The following is an 18,073-nucleotide window of genomic DNA, read 5'->3' on the forward strand; positions in this document are numbered from 1 at the left end:
GACAAAGCCATTATTTTATGGAAATAATGTCCATTATTTGGACATAATAATGGGAATATTTTTCCCATTATTTTAACTGTTTAAAATAATGGGGAAAAGTTTTAAACTGTCATCTACAGTTTAAAACTGACAGAACCCCCCTCCCCAAAAAATACTTGCATGCAAGTCAATGGGTCCATAAGGACAGAAAATCAGAGACTGTACAGATGCGTTCTATCCAATCTGACTGAACTGGAGTATTTTTGTAAGGATGAACAGGTACAATTTTAAGTCCTACATGCGCAAACTTAATAGAACTGCCTCATAAAATACTAACAGCCTTAATCTGAATGAAAGGTAGTCCAGCACAGTATTCCCTCGGGGTCTGAACACAGATGAACTGCATACTTTTCTTATTTCTATTTGGAAATAAATTTCTAAGCCATCTTTCATTTTCCTTCTACTTCACAGTCAAAGCACTACCTGTTATTTTATTCATAAAATCACCACAAAAATACATATTCACTATGATTTGTTCTGCTTTGCAGTTATAAGTTAGTGATCTGCTAAACAGTGAATGCCCTTCACTTGAATCAATGTCAACAAAAACACTATTTTTAGCTAGAGGGATCAGGAACCTACTTTGTTCCAAAGCAAAAAAAATTTTTTATATATATATATATATATATATATATATATAAACACAATAAAGTTTTTAATAATGTTATCTTGTGCAGAAGTTTCTTTCCTGCTTCCCACCTTAAGTATGTGGATTTCCCTTTTCCTTGACTTCGAAAGAAAACATGGGTTTCCAAGGAGCTATTTAAAGAATTCCCACTTTGTGTCCAGTGAGCGAGATTAGAGTAACATCGCCACCTGCTGGTCCTCAGGAGGGACAAAAGGTACTTCGCAAGTTAAAACAGTCATACTGTAGAGTACCTTTTAAAACTTCCCCATATCAAATTTACATTGTGAAATATTTTTGTTCCTAGAGGAACTGGGTGAAAACCACCCACTTCATAGCGAATGGACAGCGTTTGATGTGTGGCCGTTTACAATTAAGCAAGAAAAAAAGTAAACTGATTCCGATATAATAAAATGAGTCACAAATGAGATCATTATTCCACATACAATTTTATTTGCTCTATCCATATTAGAATTACTATATTAATGTTAATACATAGTTTCTTTGCATTGAAATATCCTATACAAACTAAATCAAATCAGATTACACCCATCAGAGTGGTGAGTATAAAAGGCTGCCGAGTGACAGCCTTGGCATATCAAGGGTTTTAAAAGAAAGACAAAATCCAGTCAAACATTTTTGTGGAAAAAAAAAAAAAAAAGAAGAAAAACTGTAAATATACGTTCTGAACATTTTACAGTGGAAAAAAATAAGCAAAAAAAATTGTTTACAGATCAAAATAAAATACAATAGGAAAAAAAAAGTGTTAACACATGAGCGCATAAAAAGAAGAGGTCCCCAATCCTGGCGTGGATCTTGGTCAATCTGACAAACAGCTGGTTGTTTCTGCTCGTTTAGCAGGCAGCCGGTCAGACCTGAAGGTTTACAGTAGCACCGATTGGCTTATTGTTAACTGCGATAAAAAAAAAAATAATAATTCAAGTGTCCAAAGACTTAAAATAACCAGAAGGAAAAAGAAATGTCTTTTGCAATTGAATGCTTGCATGCCAAAAAAAGACAAAACGAAAAAGAACAAAAAAGGTAAACGCTGTTCATGGCACACAGCAGCACTTTGACATTTTCATTTTAAGGGTTCGACGGCCAGACGGAGCTCTATTTTGGCTCTCTCAGAAGGGCAAAAGAAAAACGGTGATTTCAGAGACGTTGTGGTGTAGAAAGATAAAATTGACACAAAAGCAAAAACATTTTGGCCATGACTGAGTCCCTGGATGCAGAGCTAATCGCTTTGAAATAGCTCATTGTCTCAGTACAGTGGAGACTCAAGAACCATGCGTGGAGTAAAAATTGTTCAGTGTAAATATACTGGAGGAAGAAGATAATACTTCTACCCCAAATAACCCATTGTAAGATTTTTAGCCACTTCCTAAACTGAAAAACATAAAAAGACAAGCAGTGATCATAATTCATCCTGAACAGCAATAGTGGTCGACTAGAACTGACAGCAGCTGTCACAGTAGTTTCGTTTCTGTGTGTATTAAGAAAAAAAGATACAATAATCTAACCCAGTTACATAAAGTAGGCATATCGTTCTAATGTTTTCTATTTGATATATTAAAACCCAGAGCCAGAAATTGCACAAAACTGGGATTCATAATCGTCTTTCTATATACTGGCGAATCATTATTAGCAAAAGGTCAGATTTTTGCCCACAGACGTGCCCGGCGTGATGTGAAAACTATCAACAGCAGTATGATGATGGGTGTCTTAAATCAACAACGCTTCAAATCAAACTAAAACGTTACAACCTTTCAAGTGGCTGGAAAGAACCTACTCTCAAGCATTTAACCAAACCTTTCAGTGCTGATCACCATCTCACTTAAAGGATCTATAATCAAGCTGTACCAGTTACATTTTACAGAGACACGGAGATGACGGCAAGTTGCACTCTTCATTATTTACACAGGGTTCTGAAGTATATTAAAACATTTGGCAAAACTGGCACAGATGGGTGAAGTGTTAGTTTTTCTAGTTCAACTCTTAAGTGACAATATGTGCAAATCCAACATGTTCTGTAAAAATAAAAAATAAAAGACAAACTGGGTCCTCAGAGGAGAACCAATAATCAGATGCAGTGAGTAGGATAATATGGAGTTCAGTCGATTTTGACTAATTAGTCTGTAGAAAGGCCATTTCCTGGAATGCAAGTCTCCATTAGGAACCACAAACCTTCTCTTATAAGGCAGGAACAAAATATGACACTTCATTACTTTGTAATTACTGTATTAACTCCAATATTGTCCTTGCACATGTCTTGTTCGCCCTTCTATCACAGTCACAAACTGCAGTGTCCAACATAAGCAGATCTAAAAGCAAAAAAGGATTTATATGGAGGTGAGATTTCTAGTGGAAAAAAGGATCAGGGTAATCCTGTAGAAAGCCAAATGAGGGGAGAGAGGGGAAGTGTCTCGACTAAGTGAAGAGAGTCGCCACTAAGTCAGTTCAAGACAGACAGACACCGATTCTCCGTTTAATAATTCAGAAACAATAACTCAGGCCGTCTGTAAAACTGCAGCTTTCTTTCCTGCTTCTCTTATTTCAAGCAGCTCTATAAGTTGACCAGCTCATGTGCAACAAACTGTTTGAGCCTCTCCAGGTACTGTCCGTAGAGCTCTATGTCATTGTGTCCGGCGCCCTCCACCCAGAGGGGCTCCACTGGGTGCTGGCAGCGTTCGTACAGCGCCAGCCCGTGGGAGAAGTCGATGACCTCGTCCTCAGTACCATGGATCAGGAGGACTGGCGACGTTACCTTGGAAATCTTGTCGATGCTTCGAGACAAAAACCCAAGAGAAACAAATGACACAAATTAGAGAAGATAACAATTAAAAATTGATTTATCTGCTGTACATTAAAACGAAAAAAATAGGATGACATTAGTATTACAGATTTCAGCGTGTTTTATTGGGATTTTATGTAATGCAATCCTAAAGTTTGTGCAATTTGAAAAGGGATACAAATACATTTGCATTGCATTTCACCAACTACCCAGCAGATGGAGCAGTTGGAAATAATTTTCATCTGATTAGCTCAAGAGTGGGTAGAAAATATTTCCCTCCATTGTCTTTATCGGCATTTTTATCCGTAAAGGACAGATGGCATGCTTCAACTGTAAAAATGTCACAGTCGGCCTTGTTTACACACACATGCCATCTGTCGTCGGGCTGCACTCACTTTGGAAAGGCGTCAAAACAGTAGGTCTTCTTGGTGTCAGGGAAAGCCACTCTCATGCCAGAGGTGAGCGGGGAGTGGAGGATGACTGCGGCACTCTCGTAGCGAGAGGCGAGGTCCACAGAGGGAACCGTGCCAATGCTCTGCCCGTAGATGATCACGTTCTCGGGACGGATGCCGTACCTTTGAACACAACACAACTAAATATAAACCACCCTGTGTGTTCAACACAATGAGGATATGTACAGTACAAGTTTACCAACATAAGCGGATAATATTTGCAGACATTGGCATGCCTCCAGTGAGGCCATTAGTTAATTATTTAAAAAAAAAGCTGATTAACAAACTAACACTTGTGGAATCTTTTTGCGACTGCCAGTATTTCGCTGCCATTCTTTTACCGCATTTTAATTATTTTTTTCCACTTGATTGCCTCCACTTTCTTCTGATAATTTTGTTTATTGTTTTTCATCCCTTATGAATGCTTTAATTGATTTTATCTTATTTTCCCCCAAAAGGTTTCTCTGTTTTTATGTATTGCTTAAAAAAAAAAAAAAAATTATGTTTTTTGTCCTTTGAGCACTCTGGTCAAGACCCATTACAACTAGCTTGCATTTCAGAAAAATCTGAATGGACATTATTTTAAAACCAAGACACAGTTGTGTGATGCATCACTGCTTCTACACCATCCCTGCAGTCTTGTGACTAAGCACAAAGAAAAAAAAGAGAGAGAAATAAAAAATAGAAAAGACATTAATCCTAGTTTGAGGGCAAGGGATAAATTGGGAGGGTGGAAAAAAAAAATATATATATATATTTAAAAAAAAAAAAAAGGAAAATGGAGAGAGAGAAGACATTCCACAGCTGATTATGGCTAACGTGACCCACTGTAGCAAGCAGTCAGCTGACGAGCTGGAACCTACTTTGGGAACACTGCATCACAGTCTCTATTGCTGCATGGCTGAATAACGCAAAGTAAACAGTTAAACGCAGCCAGGACAAACCGCAGCTCCACTCTGTTATTAAATACTAGACCTCTACTTACAGGCTCCACGCTACAGCCTCTACTGACACGCGACTGTAATTCATAATGTTGGATACATGGAACAGTGAGGACAGATAGCATGTTGAGCTACTGTAATGGATTATCGTCTTTGCCTTAAAAAGAAACAAGCAGCAATAACGTTTGCCTGCTACTAGCAACCGTACACAACTGAAGTGCAGACACTCAATTAAGATAAAGTGTAGCAACTCACAGAGTCAGTGTGGACAGCAGACAATCATTAGCGTGAAAACATGAACTGTTTACAGTTCATGTCAGGTGCTCATCAGGGTATAAATAGTGGTGAGAATACTGACAGCATTGGAAAGAATGACTGCAGAGTGAAGGCTGGGTTAGCTCACACCACTCTAAATGTTGCTTCATAGCTGATAAAATATTTATTCAACTGTATATAAATTACACTGACCTTTATGGGTAATCACTTGTTAAATGATCAATCCACCGTAGAAAGAAATCAGTTCAAACAAATCATTAAAATCCCTACATTAATAACATTCATACCTCATCAGGGCTTTATAGATGAACTGTAGGCCTCTTTATTAGTGTAGGGTTTAAGTATAACCTTACAAGGCAGCCTAGACCTTCACATTTATAAACAAGTCAATATAACACAAATCTCCCAACATGTCACAACCATGTGACATTTATGCAATATCAATAAAGTGGCAAAACTGGAACCGCCAGTCATTGTGTAAAGAGGACAGAGGACAAGGGATGGCTGTTCCTAGGTGCTTTTTGTTGACATCTTCAACGACCAATGTCATTACCTGGAGCAAGCCGGAGTGTCTCACTTGACGACAGTAACACAAACCCCGAATATTGAACCTCCCCTATAAGCAATCTGCTATCTTGTTTTGTGTTCAAACCGTCATTGAGGGCCACACAAGGACTATAATAACAGATGTGCTTGTGTGTAGTCCGCAATTTACTCTGTCGCACTTCAGCTGAAATAGATCTCCACAGGCCGAAGTCAGTCACGCTTCCTGGTTACAACCCTCCTCCCGTACCGTCATCGATTCAGTCTCCAGACACAAACCCAATCTTTTATGCATCCCATCCTCCCTCATCCCACTCCTCTAGCTCACGCTGCCTCTTGACTGCCCACCTCATGCTCCACTCAAGAGCAAAACTCCTTTTAATTCCCAAGCAGCACTGCATGACTAATACACAGTCTTGGAACATATGCAGCACATTTTTTAACACATTAAAATACCATCTGTGATGCAGCAGGGCGATTCTCTATAGAAATGCTTGATGAACCAAAAACCTTCCAACACGAGAGTTTTTTGTTTTTTTTCTTGTTTGTGGCCATTTCTACTTCCACGTGTCTATCAGGTGAACCGGTGCACACCTGAACAAGTTAGACTCAAAGTACAAAATGATGAGCCAATAACATTTTATTACACTGTGTTGCGTTCGGTCAGGTGAGACGTCGAACTCCACCCAAGTGATTGGTACAGGCGTCATCTCATGACGCCTCATGGGTGAGAAACACTCCTATAAATATTAGGTCGCCACCCTGCAAATGCAGGCCTGACAATTCCTCCACAGTGTTTTTGGAACGGCTGAAAAGATGGACGGCGTTTCCATTAGGATCGATAGACCTATTGACCAGGAAGCCAGTTTTCCTCGTTTGTTTTCACAAGCCTCAGTAGAGAGGAAAGGGTTGGTCTGAAAGCTCATTGCAAATCTGTTGCCAGGCTGCTGCTCGATATTAGACAAGCAGGATTGACTGCTGCTCTGCCTCCTCCACTGAGGGAGAAGAAAATGTTACACGGAGCCATTTAGAGTTTGGAAAGGACACACTCAGAGAATTGAACATAGTGGGAAAGCCATCTAAAGTTTCCAAATGATCTTCTAAATAAAACAAACACACTAAAACCAAGCTGAGGGTTGAGCAATGCAAGTAAGAACAAAGTTTTGCCAACCTCGTTTTTCCCCTTCGCCCATCAGTATGACAAAGCCGACCTGCTGACTCACACAGTGAGGACATCTCCTGCTCAGGTGAAGGGAGTGCCTCATCCCCTGTGGTGGAACTACAGCAGGAGTCTGTAGAGTCGCCTCCGGCTCTGCTAAACTGATGAAAGCGTCATCAAAGTGACAGGTGGTTGTTTCTGTCATGTGACAAGAGTTTTGACATGCTTGAATAGGCTGCTTTCATTTTGCTCGACATCCGTGAGGGATACAGGCAAGATGTGCGGCCAGGCGGGAAAAGCTTTGGTGGAATGGACATAATCTAAAAGGTTTTTGTAACATTCTGGTCAGCTCACTAAAAAACACATTTTCCTCTCCAAATTTTATTACCAATATGTTCCACAACTCAGCAAAAAAGACAACAATGAAGTTATCAATGTGGTAAAGGGCCATTTCACTGTAGTTTCAGCTTCTGGACCCACCAAAATAATTTCCACTTCAAAAATTTACATATTAGATTTATTTTTTTTATGTGATCTGCGATGGCTTAATTTTGTTACAAAGGCTCCAAGAAATAAGTGTCCATGCTTTTTTTAGTGTCCAAGTCTAAACTGATTAAGAACTACAAATCCAGTTTCTGAGTTTTTTTTTAATCCGTCACGTCCCTTAATAACTCAAAAGCGAAACATTGAGTCAGGCAAAAATTTTGGATGTTGTAAATTTAACTTAAAGGATCCCAACTAAAAATAAGTCAAAGTTGTGTAATGTTTATATTCCAGAAATTTTGATTTTTGTCTTTCAAATAATGGAAGAAGGATAAACATCTGACAAGTCACATTTTTCATACTTTTTTCAGACATGAAAAATACTAAAAACTTAAATTCCAAAATTTTCCAGACTTTACGAGTATTTAAGTACCGCTACCCTGAATCTTGTCGACTCATGGTCAAATGGATGGTTTGGATCCTTTTTCTACTGCAGAGGAAGTCACTTTAGAAACCTTTTTAAGCGTTAAACACCACAAATAAAGCAAGACAGAAAAATAACTTAAATTAGGTCCGTTTTACTTTCCACCAAACTTAGGAAATGGGAAGTACATAGAAATACCACCTCATTACAAAAGCAGAAGGATTGTGTGCAAAAGGGTATGAATAGCTACTCATACTTTCCATTCTGTTATTAGCAACAACAAAAAACAAATACTGAAGAAATCATTGTTCATTTCAGACAGCGAGTGAAAATTCCTGTGAAAATTTCTCCTCAGACCTTTTTGTCTAGACTCTAGACTAATGTCAGAGCTGGATCACAGCATTGAAAGCTTTGGTTCCTGTTGATTTACTCAACAGGAACGATACAAAACCCCCAGAAACATAGCATGTACCAGTGTAATCATATGCATATGTGTCAATGCATCAAGGCTGAGTGGTGAAGTATAGAAACACTGAACTTCTTTATTAAATATAAATAAAAGAAGCTGACGCAGTAAAGATTCAATGGAAAAAGATTCGCAGATGGCTTCCAATTGCTATGAAACTTTTGGGTCGTTTAAGACTTTTAAAACTGAGAGAACACCAGCTGTTCTTTGATGCTTGTAACACAAAGGGGTGTTTCCACCAAACTGGTTCGATTGCCAAACAGGTCCTGGTGCTTGCATAGTTCTGTTTTCAATACCCGGCCGCAAGTGCCAGGGGGGCTAGAAGAAGCGGTGCTTTCGTCATTAGCCAACGCTGGGCTCAAGAAGACAAAAAAATAAATGAAAAAGAAAAATGTGAGCACTTGAAAACCCTGAGTTGGCATAGCTTTTGATCTACCCAGTTATTTTGATACCTGGCCCATTATAGGGTTTAAACGAGTGAATACGCTGCCTAGAGCTTAAACAATATTGATCTTTGGCTTCTGCTGTTTACCCATTTCTGCCAGCGCTGCTGTTACTGGCCAGAGATCAACTAGTTGGGATTGAAAAATTCTCACAAACATCCGTTTACAGGGAAGGCGGGATGGATCCATTTACTGGACAGGCTGTTTATCGTGATGTGATGGCAGCTACCACCAGCCCAGGTCAAGCTCTGGAAGCACCGCAATGGAAAAACCCTAAATGTATAACTGAGTATGCACAATTGTGGGACATATAAATTTCAACATAGAGAGAGACAACAGCTAACAACCAAAGAGAGAAATAATGATAGAGACAAGGCAGTAAAACAGAGAGATAGTTGCTGAGTGACAGAGCCACTGGCCACAAGGTTTACATAGACATCATTTGGTTACCTGCTCTGTTGGATCCTATGGGGGAAAAAAAGATGCAATGTTAATGCGAGGTGGTCTGAACATGAGCAGCCCAAGTATAAATAATTTACATAATGTCAGACTGGAAACGTGATAACCTTTTCTCTACAACTGTAAATGCTGAAGATAGTGTGACAAAGAGAAATACACCAAAATAATCTGGTTCTAGTGAGGAAAAAAAGAAAAAAAAATGTAGGTTGCTCTGAAAGAGTGATGCAGATGAAAAGGTTCTGCATCACCTCGGCACAAAGATGAGGAGCAACTCCTGAACACCAAAATCTGAATTATCTCTTTTGGAGTAGAGCTATGCAGTCTGTCATCTAAGGTCACCCTTACCACAAAAAGCCCAGGGCATCGCATTCCACTGCAAAAACCAACCATGGGACTACAAGGCATGGGACATGCACAAAACACTCCAGCTGTAGCTTCTTCAGTAACAGCCTATATTCCTGTTCCATGGGGCTTATCTGATCTTAAAGATATTTCTCTCTGGAATAAGCAACATTTGATTAAAAGAAGTGTTGCTTGATGACAGTAATAACAGCAACATAGCAGATTTAGAGGATCAGATCTGGCGAGTTTTAATTAATTAACTATCCAACCTTGACTGAATCTCTGGACGGTTCACATTAAGATTTTTGCATAGTAGTTTTATTCATTTGTGTGAATCACCGAAGTTTGGACCCCATTTACTCAGATCTGACAGATTTTCAAGGCCCATTTGTGAAGAGACACATTTGAGAACATGTGTCTTTGCTGATTCATCTTTTGAATCAGCAAAAAGGTGGGCTGAGGGGAAAAAGGCCACAGAACCAAACCTAACTTTCACTTCTCTTTCAAGTGCCGTATTTTCCGCACTATAAGGCACACCGCATGATAAGGCGCATAGAATAGATGCTACAGTAGAGGCTGGAGTTACGTTATGCATCCATTAGATGGAACTGCGCTAAAGGGAATGTCAACAAAATAGTCAGATAGGTCAGTCAAACTTTATTAATAGATTACAAACCAGCGTTCTGACAACTCCGTTCATTCCCAAAATGAATAAACAGCTGTTTTATTATTTTCCCCGAGGTAAAGTAAGTGACGTGGTATTTTCGTGACATGTTTTATCTTTTAACAGCAGCAAGGTATAACATATAGTGGAGGGAAACTTTTCCTCGATTCAATAAACACGTAAAAAACAGTCTGATACTGTTACGGTAAATCAAACGTTAGTGCAATCACAATATATACCCACTTCCGCACCATTGATTGGTTCATGTTAAATTTTCTTGCTGCTGCTCTATTCCCGTGTTCTACTGCGTGACTGATCACCTTGAGCTTAAACTCTGCATCGTAAGCGTGTCTCTTAATAGGAGCCATTTTGGGATCTTTACACAAAACCCAGCGTGCACCGCGCGCTTCTTCTTCTACGGGGGAAAATGAAGTTGGCGGCTGCTTACCGTAGTTGCGAGACCTGTTGTGGCTCAATATTGGTCCATATATAAGGCGCACCAGATTATAAGGCGCACTGTCTGCTTTTGAGAAAATTGAAGGTTGTTAGGTGCGCCTTATAGTGTGGAAAATATGGTAGTTGCTTTCATAACAACAAAGCTTTAAAACTCCCATAACTCCAAATGGGAGTTGACCTTTAAGCTCGAGATTCCAAATGACTCAATATTCATGGAGACAGAGGGTTTGATCACCAGAAAAGCCGGTTCTTCTTCAGCCCATATGTGATCATGTTTCTGGTTTAACTTGCTTGCTTCTTTATGTTCAGCTTTTTATTTGCAGAAGAAGAGTCATCTGATTCCGAGAAAAACACTTTGGGAAACCTGAGGCAAAAGGAATGGAGCCAGAAAAAACAACCAGCAGTTTTTTTGCTCGAGGCTCAGCCACTACTGTTGAGACATTTGCATCTCTATGGTGCCAATATCTTTACATACTCCAGGAGAAACATCTGTGGATAATGTTTTAGTGAATCAACTCTTATTCTTAACTTGCAAAAGGAAGTCGATGTAAGCAGGAGTTCTACAGAGAAACAAATAACCCTTTGATGCAAACTTGTAGAGTTGATCTTTTCGCGTCGCTGCACTGACCTCCAGGCTAAACCAAGTCTGGTATTCAATAGTTAGATGATCAACAATAATCCCTCTCTTACATTAATTCCCACTTTACCCCAACCACCAACCATAATGCCCTGGATTGGGTTGGGCTCCCCAGAAGGACTGTTAGTACTTAAAAGGTTGATGATTACGTCAGACAAGGTCCCTTTGGGACTACAAAAACAAGAACACACACAAACAATCTCCCTCACCCAGTATCCTCTACTCTGCATCCTGTTCTGTCAGGTGAGTGGAAGTTTTACTTTCCAATTTAGTAAATGCATCTCTGCCCTTGCCTCCATAACTTGATGCCAGTAACAATAAAAAATGTATCTGCCACAGATCTTAGGAATCATCACAAATATCTTTATCCTTCCAAAAAATAATCATTAAACCTTCTAATTTACTTACTAGAACAATAAGTTAGCAGACTTCCAATATCAACTAGGATCCAATGAGCCGTCAGAGCCAACCTGTCTACGTAATACTTGTGTTACTGTAATACAGAGACCCTCATCATTAATCAGTCCCTTAAACATAAACCATGATCACATTGCTCTTACAGAGCACAAAAGCAGGAGATGACGAGAGGATTTAAGACAAAAAGCAGACATCCTCAAACACGGTTGGAAGGAAGTGAGCGACCTCAGGTTAAACAAACAGATGAATACAGCTTACGTGAAGCAAAGCCTTATCTGAGAGAAGGAACTGCAACTGAGTGATGCAGCCAGATCTGTCCTCACTGGTGATAAACCACTTGAGGCTTACTGAACTTGAAGAGACATTTGCAGTGTCAGTAGTATTTTTGTGTCTTCAAGAAACACTGTGCAGCAGCAAGTGAGCACTTCACATCACCCTGAGCACATGACTCTCTCTATGATACATGGTGGCGCCAGCATCATTCTGTGGGGATGCTTTTCTTCAGTACAGACAAGTAAATTTGCCGGATTGAACTTAGGCAAAATGTTCAACGGAAGCTGCTGCAGACATAATTCAAAACACTTTTGAAGCTGTACCTGCAACAAAAGGCAATTTTACAAAGTGTTGACTCATCACATCGTTTAATAAAAACACTGAAGTTTGTAGTTGTGACAAAATGTGGGATGGTTTTGAACACTTTCACAGCACTGGATAGCAGACTGTGACCTTTCTCACTATTTATATACATCCAGCTTCCCATTTATCACAAAGCTTTGGAAACATGCAAAATCTGGCATTTTCATCCAAGACGGGCTAATTCCTGTCAGATTAAATTCTAAACTGCAAGAATATCCAACAATACTAAAGGAGGAGGTAAAGTAGTGTGCCATACACCTAAAATCCATTAAATAGGGTTACGGTTGTATTTTCTATGAATCAGGAAAAAAACAAGCGGTCTGGTGAGAACCAAAGTCTTGGTTCTTTTCAAAAGATGAGAAGTAAATGATAAATTATATATCATCATCATCACTAGGAAGCTCACAGTGAGCAAAGACATCTTTGAATCATTTGGGGTAAAATAACATAGGCTGTTAAAATCAAAAGTCCACCCAAAGCCTACAGAGATGAAGCCTCAGCAGAACACCCACTTACACCTACATGCAGTGGAGCAACGCATCATCACAGAAACCACACTCCTCATTAATCGCCCACATGAACATCTTGCTATCACTACCAAACCGTTTGTTATAGTTTCCACAACAGGATTCATCAGCATGATTTGTGTAATCCTTCCTCCACTCAGCTCCTTCGGCACACATCCTGCTCCTCCTCTGTTTGTTTTTTAAATACATATTTTTCACAAGGAAGACGTCTCCCACAACTTCCTACGTAGCTCGTGTCATGTTAGCCTTTTTTTCCCCCCTAATCACTTCCTTTTAGCTCCATCCAAAATGTCCTTGCATTTGCATCCTTCCAATGCAAACCTGTCAATGGCAACATTGACAAACAGCTCCAATTAATATATTTGTGTATAAAGCATGTATACTTGAAAGCTTAGTCAGTGACAAAAGGCTTTCATAAGGCTCAAATATACTGCTTCATTTTGTGGCACCATGCCAATTATATATGTAGATATATACAATAATAATAAGCAACAATATCAGGAAGAGAATTGTGGAACAGTACAAGTATCTGATTCATTCTTATGTAAAATTTCCAGAAGCCTGAAAGTCCCTTGTTTATGTGTTCAAACAAATATAGTCATAAAGGCCATGGAAAAGCGCAGCCATCATTCTGTTCAGGAAGGAGACGGGTTCTGTGTTGCAGAGATGAATGTGTTTGGGTGCTAAAGCTGGTAAAATGGTCATTGTTCACAGTGAAACGAGTTCTGTACTAACGTGGGCTGAAAGGTCACCCAGAAAGGAAGAAGCCTCAAAAACGACATAAAATTCAGATTTTAAGATGGCAAATGAACTTATGAATTAAGGTCTTTGGGGAGCATGTGCTGTAGTCTGATGAGCCTAATATCAAAGTGTTTTTGCCCTGATGACCATGATTGCATTTAAAAGAACAAAAGGAGTGATGCTTCAAAGCACCATTCCATTCCAACATTGTGATATTTATTTGTTGGTTTTGTTTTGCAAGAGACTGGTGAATTAAAAAAAAAAAGAAAAAAGCAATGGCATCATGAGGACGGAACCATATGTGGAAATACTGAAGCAATATCCGTAGACATCAACCAGAAAGTTTCAACTAATGCAAAAATGGACCTTCCAATTGAACAAAAAAAAAAAAAAAAAAAAAAAAAAAAAAAAGATCTTACTGTCAAATTAGGTACAAACTGATCTAAGTATGATCGGGCCAGAATTGCAGAAAAATATTGACACACAAAATGTCTGATCAAAAGTCATACAGGATAACTCTTATCAAATACGGACATAATGCATGCACACCTCTGACTTTGAAGTCTGTTCCTCATTGTTGTTGAATTTAGAAAAAAAGTAAAAGACTTTGTCTCTACGCTGTTGGCAAATATCTGGCTTCAGCTGCATCTGCCACTTCCCTTTCTACTCAGTGTTAATTTAGTTGCAATGCATATTTATGCAAGATAAAAGTTACCACTTAATATGTACATCTATTTATAAAACTGGAGATGGATTGTGGGTATTCTGCTTTAGCGACAAATTAACAGCATGTTAATATCTTTAAAAAAATATATATCTCTTTTAGGATTTCTTCCCCCTCTTTCATTCATTCTCATCCTTACCGTGACCGCAGTGCATGCCATGCAGCATCCACATCTGCATACAAGTTCTTCTCCGAAGGTTTCCCAGAGCTGGCTCCGTAACCCGAGTAGTCGTAGGAGAAGACGTTACAGTTGATCCTTGAGCCCAGACCAATGTAGAAACTGCTCATTTGGCCCAGGTCCACCGCATTCCCGTGGGAGAACAACAGAGTGTAGCGGGCGTTGGGTGAGCAGCGCACAAACATGCAGGCAATGCGGTTCCCTCTGGAGGTGCGCGTCATAAAACACTCGATGGCGTCCTTTTCTCGTGCGGAGTACTGCCAGTCAGCCCGCTCCGAGAGGTGCAACGTCCATCTGCTGCCGCTTTCGTCGCACATGAGGCTGTAGGTGGGCTCTGGAGGGAGGAAGGCCAGCTTGGAGGCGATCTTGCTGGGGCACGGCGGACAGCAGAACAGGCAACATAGCTCACTGAAGGTTAGATGGTTCATCCTTCAAAAATGGGACAGCGAGAGTAACAATGACTACAACAGATTCAACTGTTTACATTCACCGCATACTTCAGGAACACATACATGAAGAAAAGCAAGGAAAGCCACATTTAAACAAAGTTACAATTAAAGATATTAAAAGCCTGCAGCATTTGGTAATAGCTCCAAGTCTTGTTTCATTAAAGGTTTGAATGGTGTTTCAAGCTGAATGTAAGTAGAAGTATTTACCCTTCACATGCAAAAGTTCAATCATGCAAAAATAGTAATATACAATAGATTTTGTAGTCATTGTCCTGAAATAGATGAACGTTGACAAATCTGAATCGTTGAAATAGCAAATGCTGCGCCGGTCATTACGTATATGCCAATGAACTTTGGACTAAACATCAGCGGTAGTAAGAACGGGACACAATCATCATTGCATTATCAGTGTCTGCAAGGTCCCAACCACAAATAACAGCGTGGATGCGATATCTTTGAAAATATCACATTTTAACTGCTATGCTTTCAGATTCTGCATCCTAATAACACATATTTACCATTTGTTGGTCTTGTCTTTAACTACCCATGCTGATCCCAGGTGGTGCATATTTTTAGGGGCTAAAAAGACGCCAGCCAGTACAAACAAGTTATGAGAAAATTGCAATAATGAAAATTATTTAAAAAAAAGGTCCAGAAAAACTGGCAGGGTTTCCCCCAGTGAATTATAAACCTGGCAGACCACCAGGCTTTACTTGTGCCCCCTTCAGGCTAAACATTGCTTATTTATGCAAGTCTTTTTAAATTGTTTGCATTTTTAAGATTTTATAGTTGGTGCTCAGGTATTAATCTTCCAATCTATTAATAACGCATAACTATCAAGTGATATTTACAAATTTCCTGTCAACTTTAAACATTTTTTAACTAAAAAAAAAACAAAAACACAACGGGCCGCTGGATGAATGACTGCCCTAGCGCCCAACCACCGGGTTTAGCAGGTTTTCTGGGGGAAATTTTGACTGGATTATCAATATCAATAAGGACATTTTATATATTTAGCAATAGTGTTGCAATTACATGTTTCCCTGATATTTTGCACTGTTAACTTTTGGTAACATCATGACCACAGGTAGGTCTATTCGAGTTTTTGCTGCTACTGCAGCAGATTCTTTGTTGGAATAAAGTAAAATGTGAGATAAAGTTAAGAAGTAGCGCCGAGTTGAAAAAAAACCCCAAACAATTTCAACCAAACACAAAAAATAATAATAATAAAGAAATCAGTGTGATAGTTTATTTTCAGTAAGGAGGATCTACTGCAAAGGTGTCAAACTCCAGTCCTCCAGGGCCGCTGTCCTGCAGTTTTTACATGTGCCACAGGTACAAAACGCTGGAATGAAATGGCTTAATTACCTCCTCTTTGTGTAGATCAGTTCTCCAGAGCCTTAATGACCTAATTATTCTATTCAGGTGTGGTGCAGCAGAGGCACATCTAAAAGTTGCAGGACAGTGGCCCTTGAGGACTGGAGTTTGACACCCATGATCTACTGGCATGTTCCCCATGGATCTTTCTGCTTATTTTGCACGCTTTGGTGGCCTTGCTGAAAAGAATGAAGGACATGTGACTTTTACTTTGGTAAAAAAATAAATAAATGAATGCACTCTAAAAATGCCTGGCAGCAATGTTATCCATTTAGCTAAACCATTAACAAAAAAAAAAAAAAAAAAAAAGAACAGGAAATGCTCAGATTTTCCGCCCAGATGTAGACATTAGTTTGTATGTGGTGGTTTAATCTGAATTTATGATTCTTTCATTCCTTCACGTGTCTGCTTTGATGTCTAAATGTTAACGTTGCTTTTTTGAAAAGCACATTTGATGTTGAAGCTAATTCAGTTTTAATTGCACCCATGTGCTTTCAACTCTTCTTAATAGCTAGTCTGCTGAAACTGTTCCTATAAACAACTTGGCAGCACAAGAGCTGATTTAGACTATTTGAAGCCACTTGTGATTATAAATGTCCCCCTATTAAAACTGCACGATGGTTCTTCAGCATCTTGCTTAAGTGGCTTCCCCAAGGGAGCCCAAACCCAGGAAAAGCCTGTCCGCTTCCCACAGTCCTTCGCCATCCGGGTTGCATCTGGTCCGATTTGTAGGAATATATTGTTTGCTAAACCACAGTAGGAGTGTTTTTTTTTTTTCTTTAAAACGAAGAGATTATGCCAACGTTACCTGAACCGTGGGGTTTTTCTTTCTTTTTTCTTCCAGGAGACTGCGTCGCCACTGTGTAGTGTTTTATTCACACCACGGAAACTAATTTATCTTCTTTTCGACGCCAGCAGATTGTCGGGGCTATCCCCGGCCGCAGATTATCCTCGGTTTTATCTCCTATCAGTTATCAATGTCACGTTGAGTGTAGATATCCTAAACAAGTCCGGAAGCAAGCGGCTTCGTCCTCCGGGTCCAAACAGCCTTTTTCTTTTTTTCTCTCCTGTTGTTTCTTTCTTTCTTTCTTCCACCTCGCTTTTCTCTCAGCATATGGTCTAGAATTATAACAAGGCTGCTTCATTCATGCTGTCCAAGTAGACAAACCTCAACGAGGGCATTGGTAAGAAAGAAAAAAGAAAACACAAAGGGTCTGAAAATCCGGAAAACAAATCAGAAACGATACAGTTCACAGCTGTAACACTTGGCTCCGAAACATCTCTGCTTTCGTTCTGGTTATCACTTCGCTTGTGGAGGAGGGCGAGGCGTCGGGGCGACAGCTGCGAGGACCAATGGCGAGGAGTTTGCTGAAGCCAGGCCACCATTTGTGGACTGTTTGAGGAAATGTTGGGCAGGTCCTACACGACGCCGCAGAGTGGCAACATAGACGGAGAGGAGGTAGACGGACGCTTGCGTTCACACCGCCGCCATATTGTGAGTGGCACCGTCAAAAGACTCTGAAAAGGCACCTTTTGCTCAAAAGATGCTTCTTCAGTGGGGTGAGATCATTTTGAGAAGGTGTTTCATAACACCTGAAGCACCTTTGTTGCAGTTTTTCTGAAAACAAATGTGTTTGTTTTCAGAACTGAACACAGGGCATGTTACATATAATGTGAGTGAAACACGCACATAACAAGACTTGTATGATTAATAAAAGATGGTAAATGTCAGTACAAATTGGCCAGTGATGAATTGCATTGGCCAATTTATTAGGCACACCAAGTGGGTTAAAACCTCAGAACAGCCTTAACTATCTATAT

The 18,073-nt window shown here is 39.7% G+C and overlaps 1 protein-coding gene across 1 annotated transcript; it reads right to left on the minus strand.

Moving 5' to 3' along the window:
* Nucleotides 1-1,094: 1,094 nt before the first annotated feature.
* On the minus strand, nucleotides 1,095-17,697 carry abhd17b (abhydrolase domain containing 17B). The gene is made up of 4 exons (XM_005808498.3): nucleotides 17,061-17,697; nucleotides 14,388-14,855; nucleotides 3,854-4,033; nucleotides 1,095-3,450 (listed from the first exon to the last, which is right to left on the minus strand). Exons 2-4 carry the CDS (start codon nucleotides 14,852-14,854, stop codon nucleotides 3,231-3,233), a joined length of 867 nt encoding a protein of 288 aa, XP_005808555.1. The 5' UTR covers nucleotide 14,855; nucleotides 17,061-17,697; the 3' UTR covers nucleotides 1,095-3,230.
* Nucleotides 17,698-18,073: the final 376 nt, after the last annotated feature.

The sequence above is a fragment of the Xiphophorus maculatus genome, chromosome 12 (genome assembly GCF_002775205.1).
Source record: "Xiphophorus maculatus strain JP 163 A chromosome 12, X_maculatus-5.0-male, whole genome shotgun sequence".
Classification (NCBI taxonomy): domain Eukaryota; kingdom Metazoa; phylum Chordata; class Actinopteri; order Cyprinodontiformes; family Poeciliidae; genus Xiphophorus; species Xiphophorus maculatus.

Excerpts from the sequence above, each read along its gene's own strand:
- abhd17b (XM_005808498.3), bottom strand. The coding sequence starts at position 14,854 with ATGAACCATCTAACCTTCAGTGAGCTATGTTGCCTGTTCTGCTGTCCG. Across the intron at positions 4,034-14,387 it reads TGGCATGCACTGCGGTCACG|GTACGGCATCCGTCCCGAGA; the intron begins GTAAGGATGAGA and ends TTGTGTTCAAAG. Across the intron at positions 3,451-3,853 it reads TGTTTTGACGCCTTTCCAAA|CATCGACAAGATTTCCAAGG; the intron begins GTGAGTGCAGCC and ends TTTGTCTCGAAG.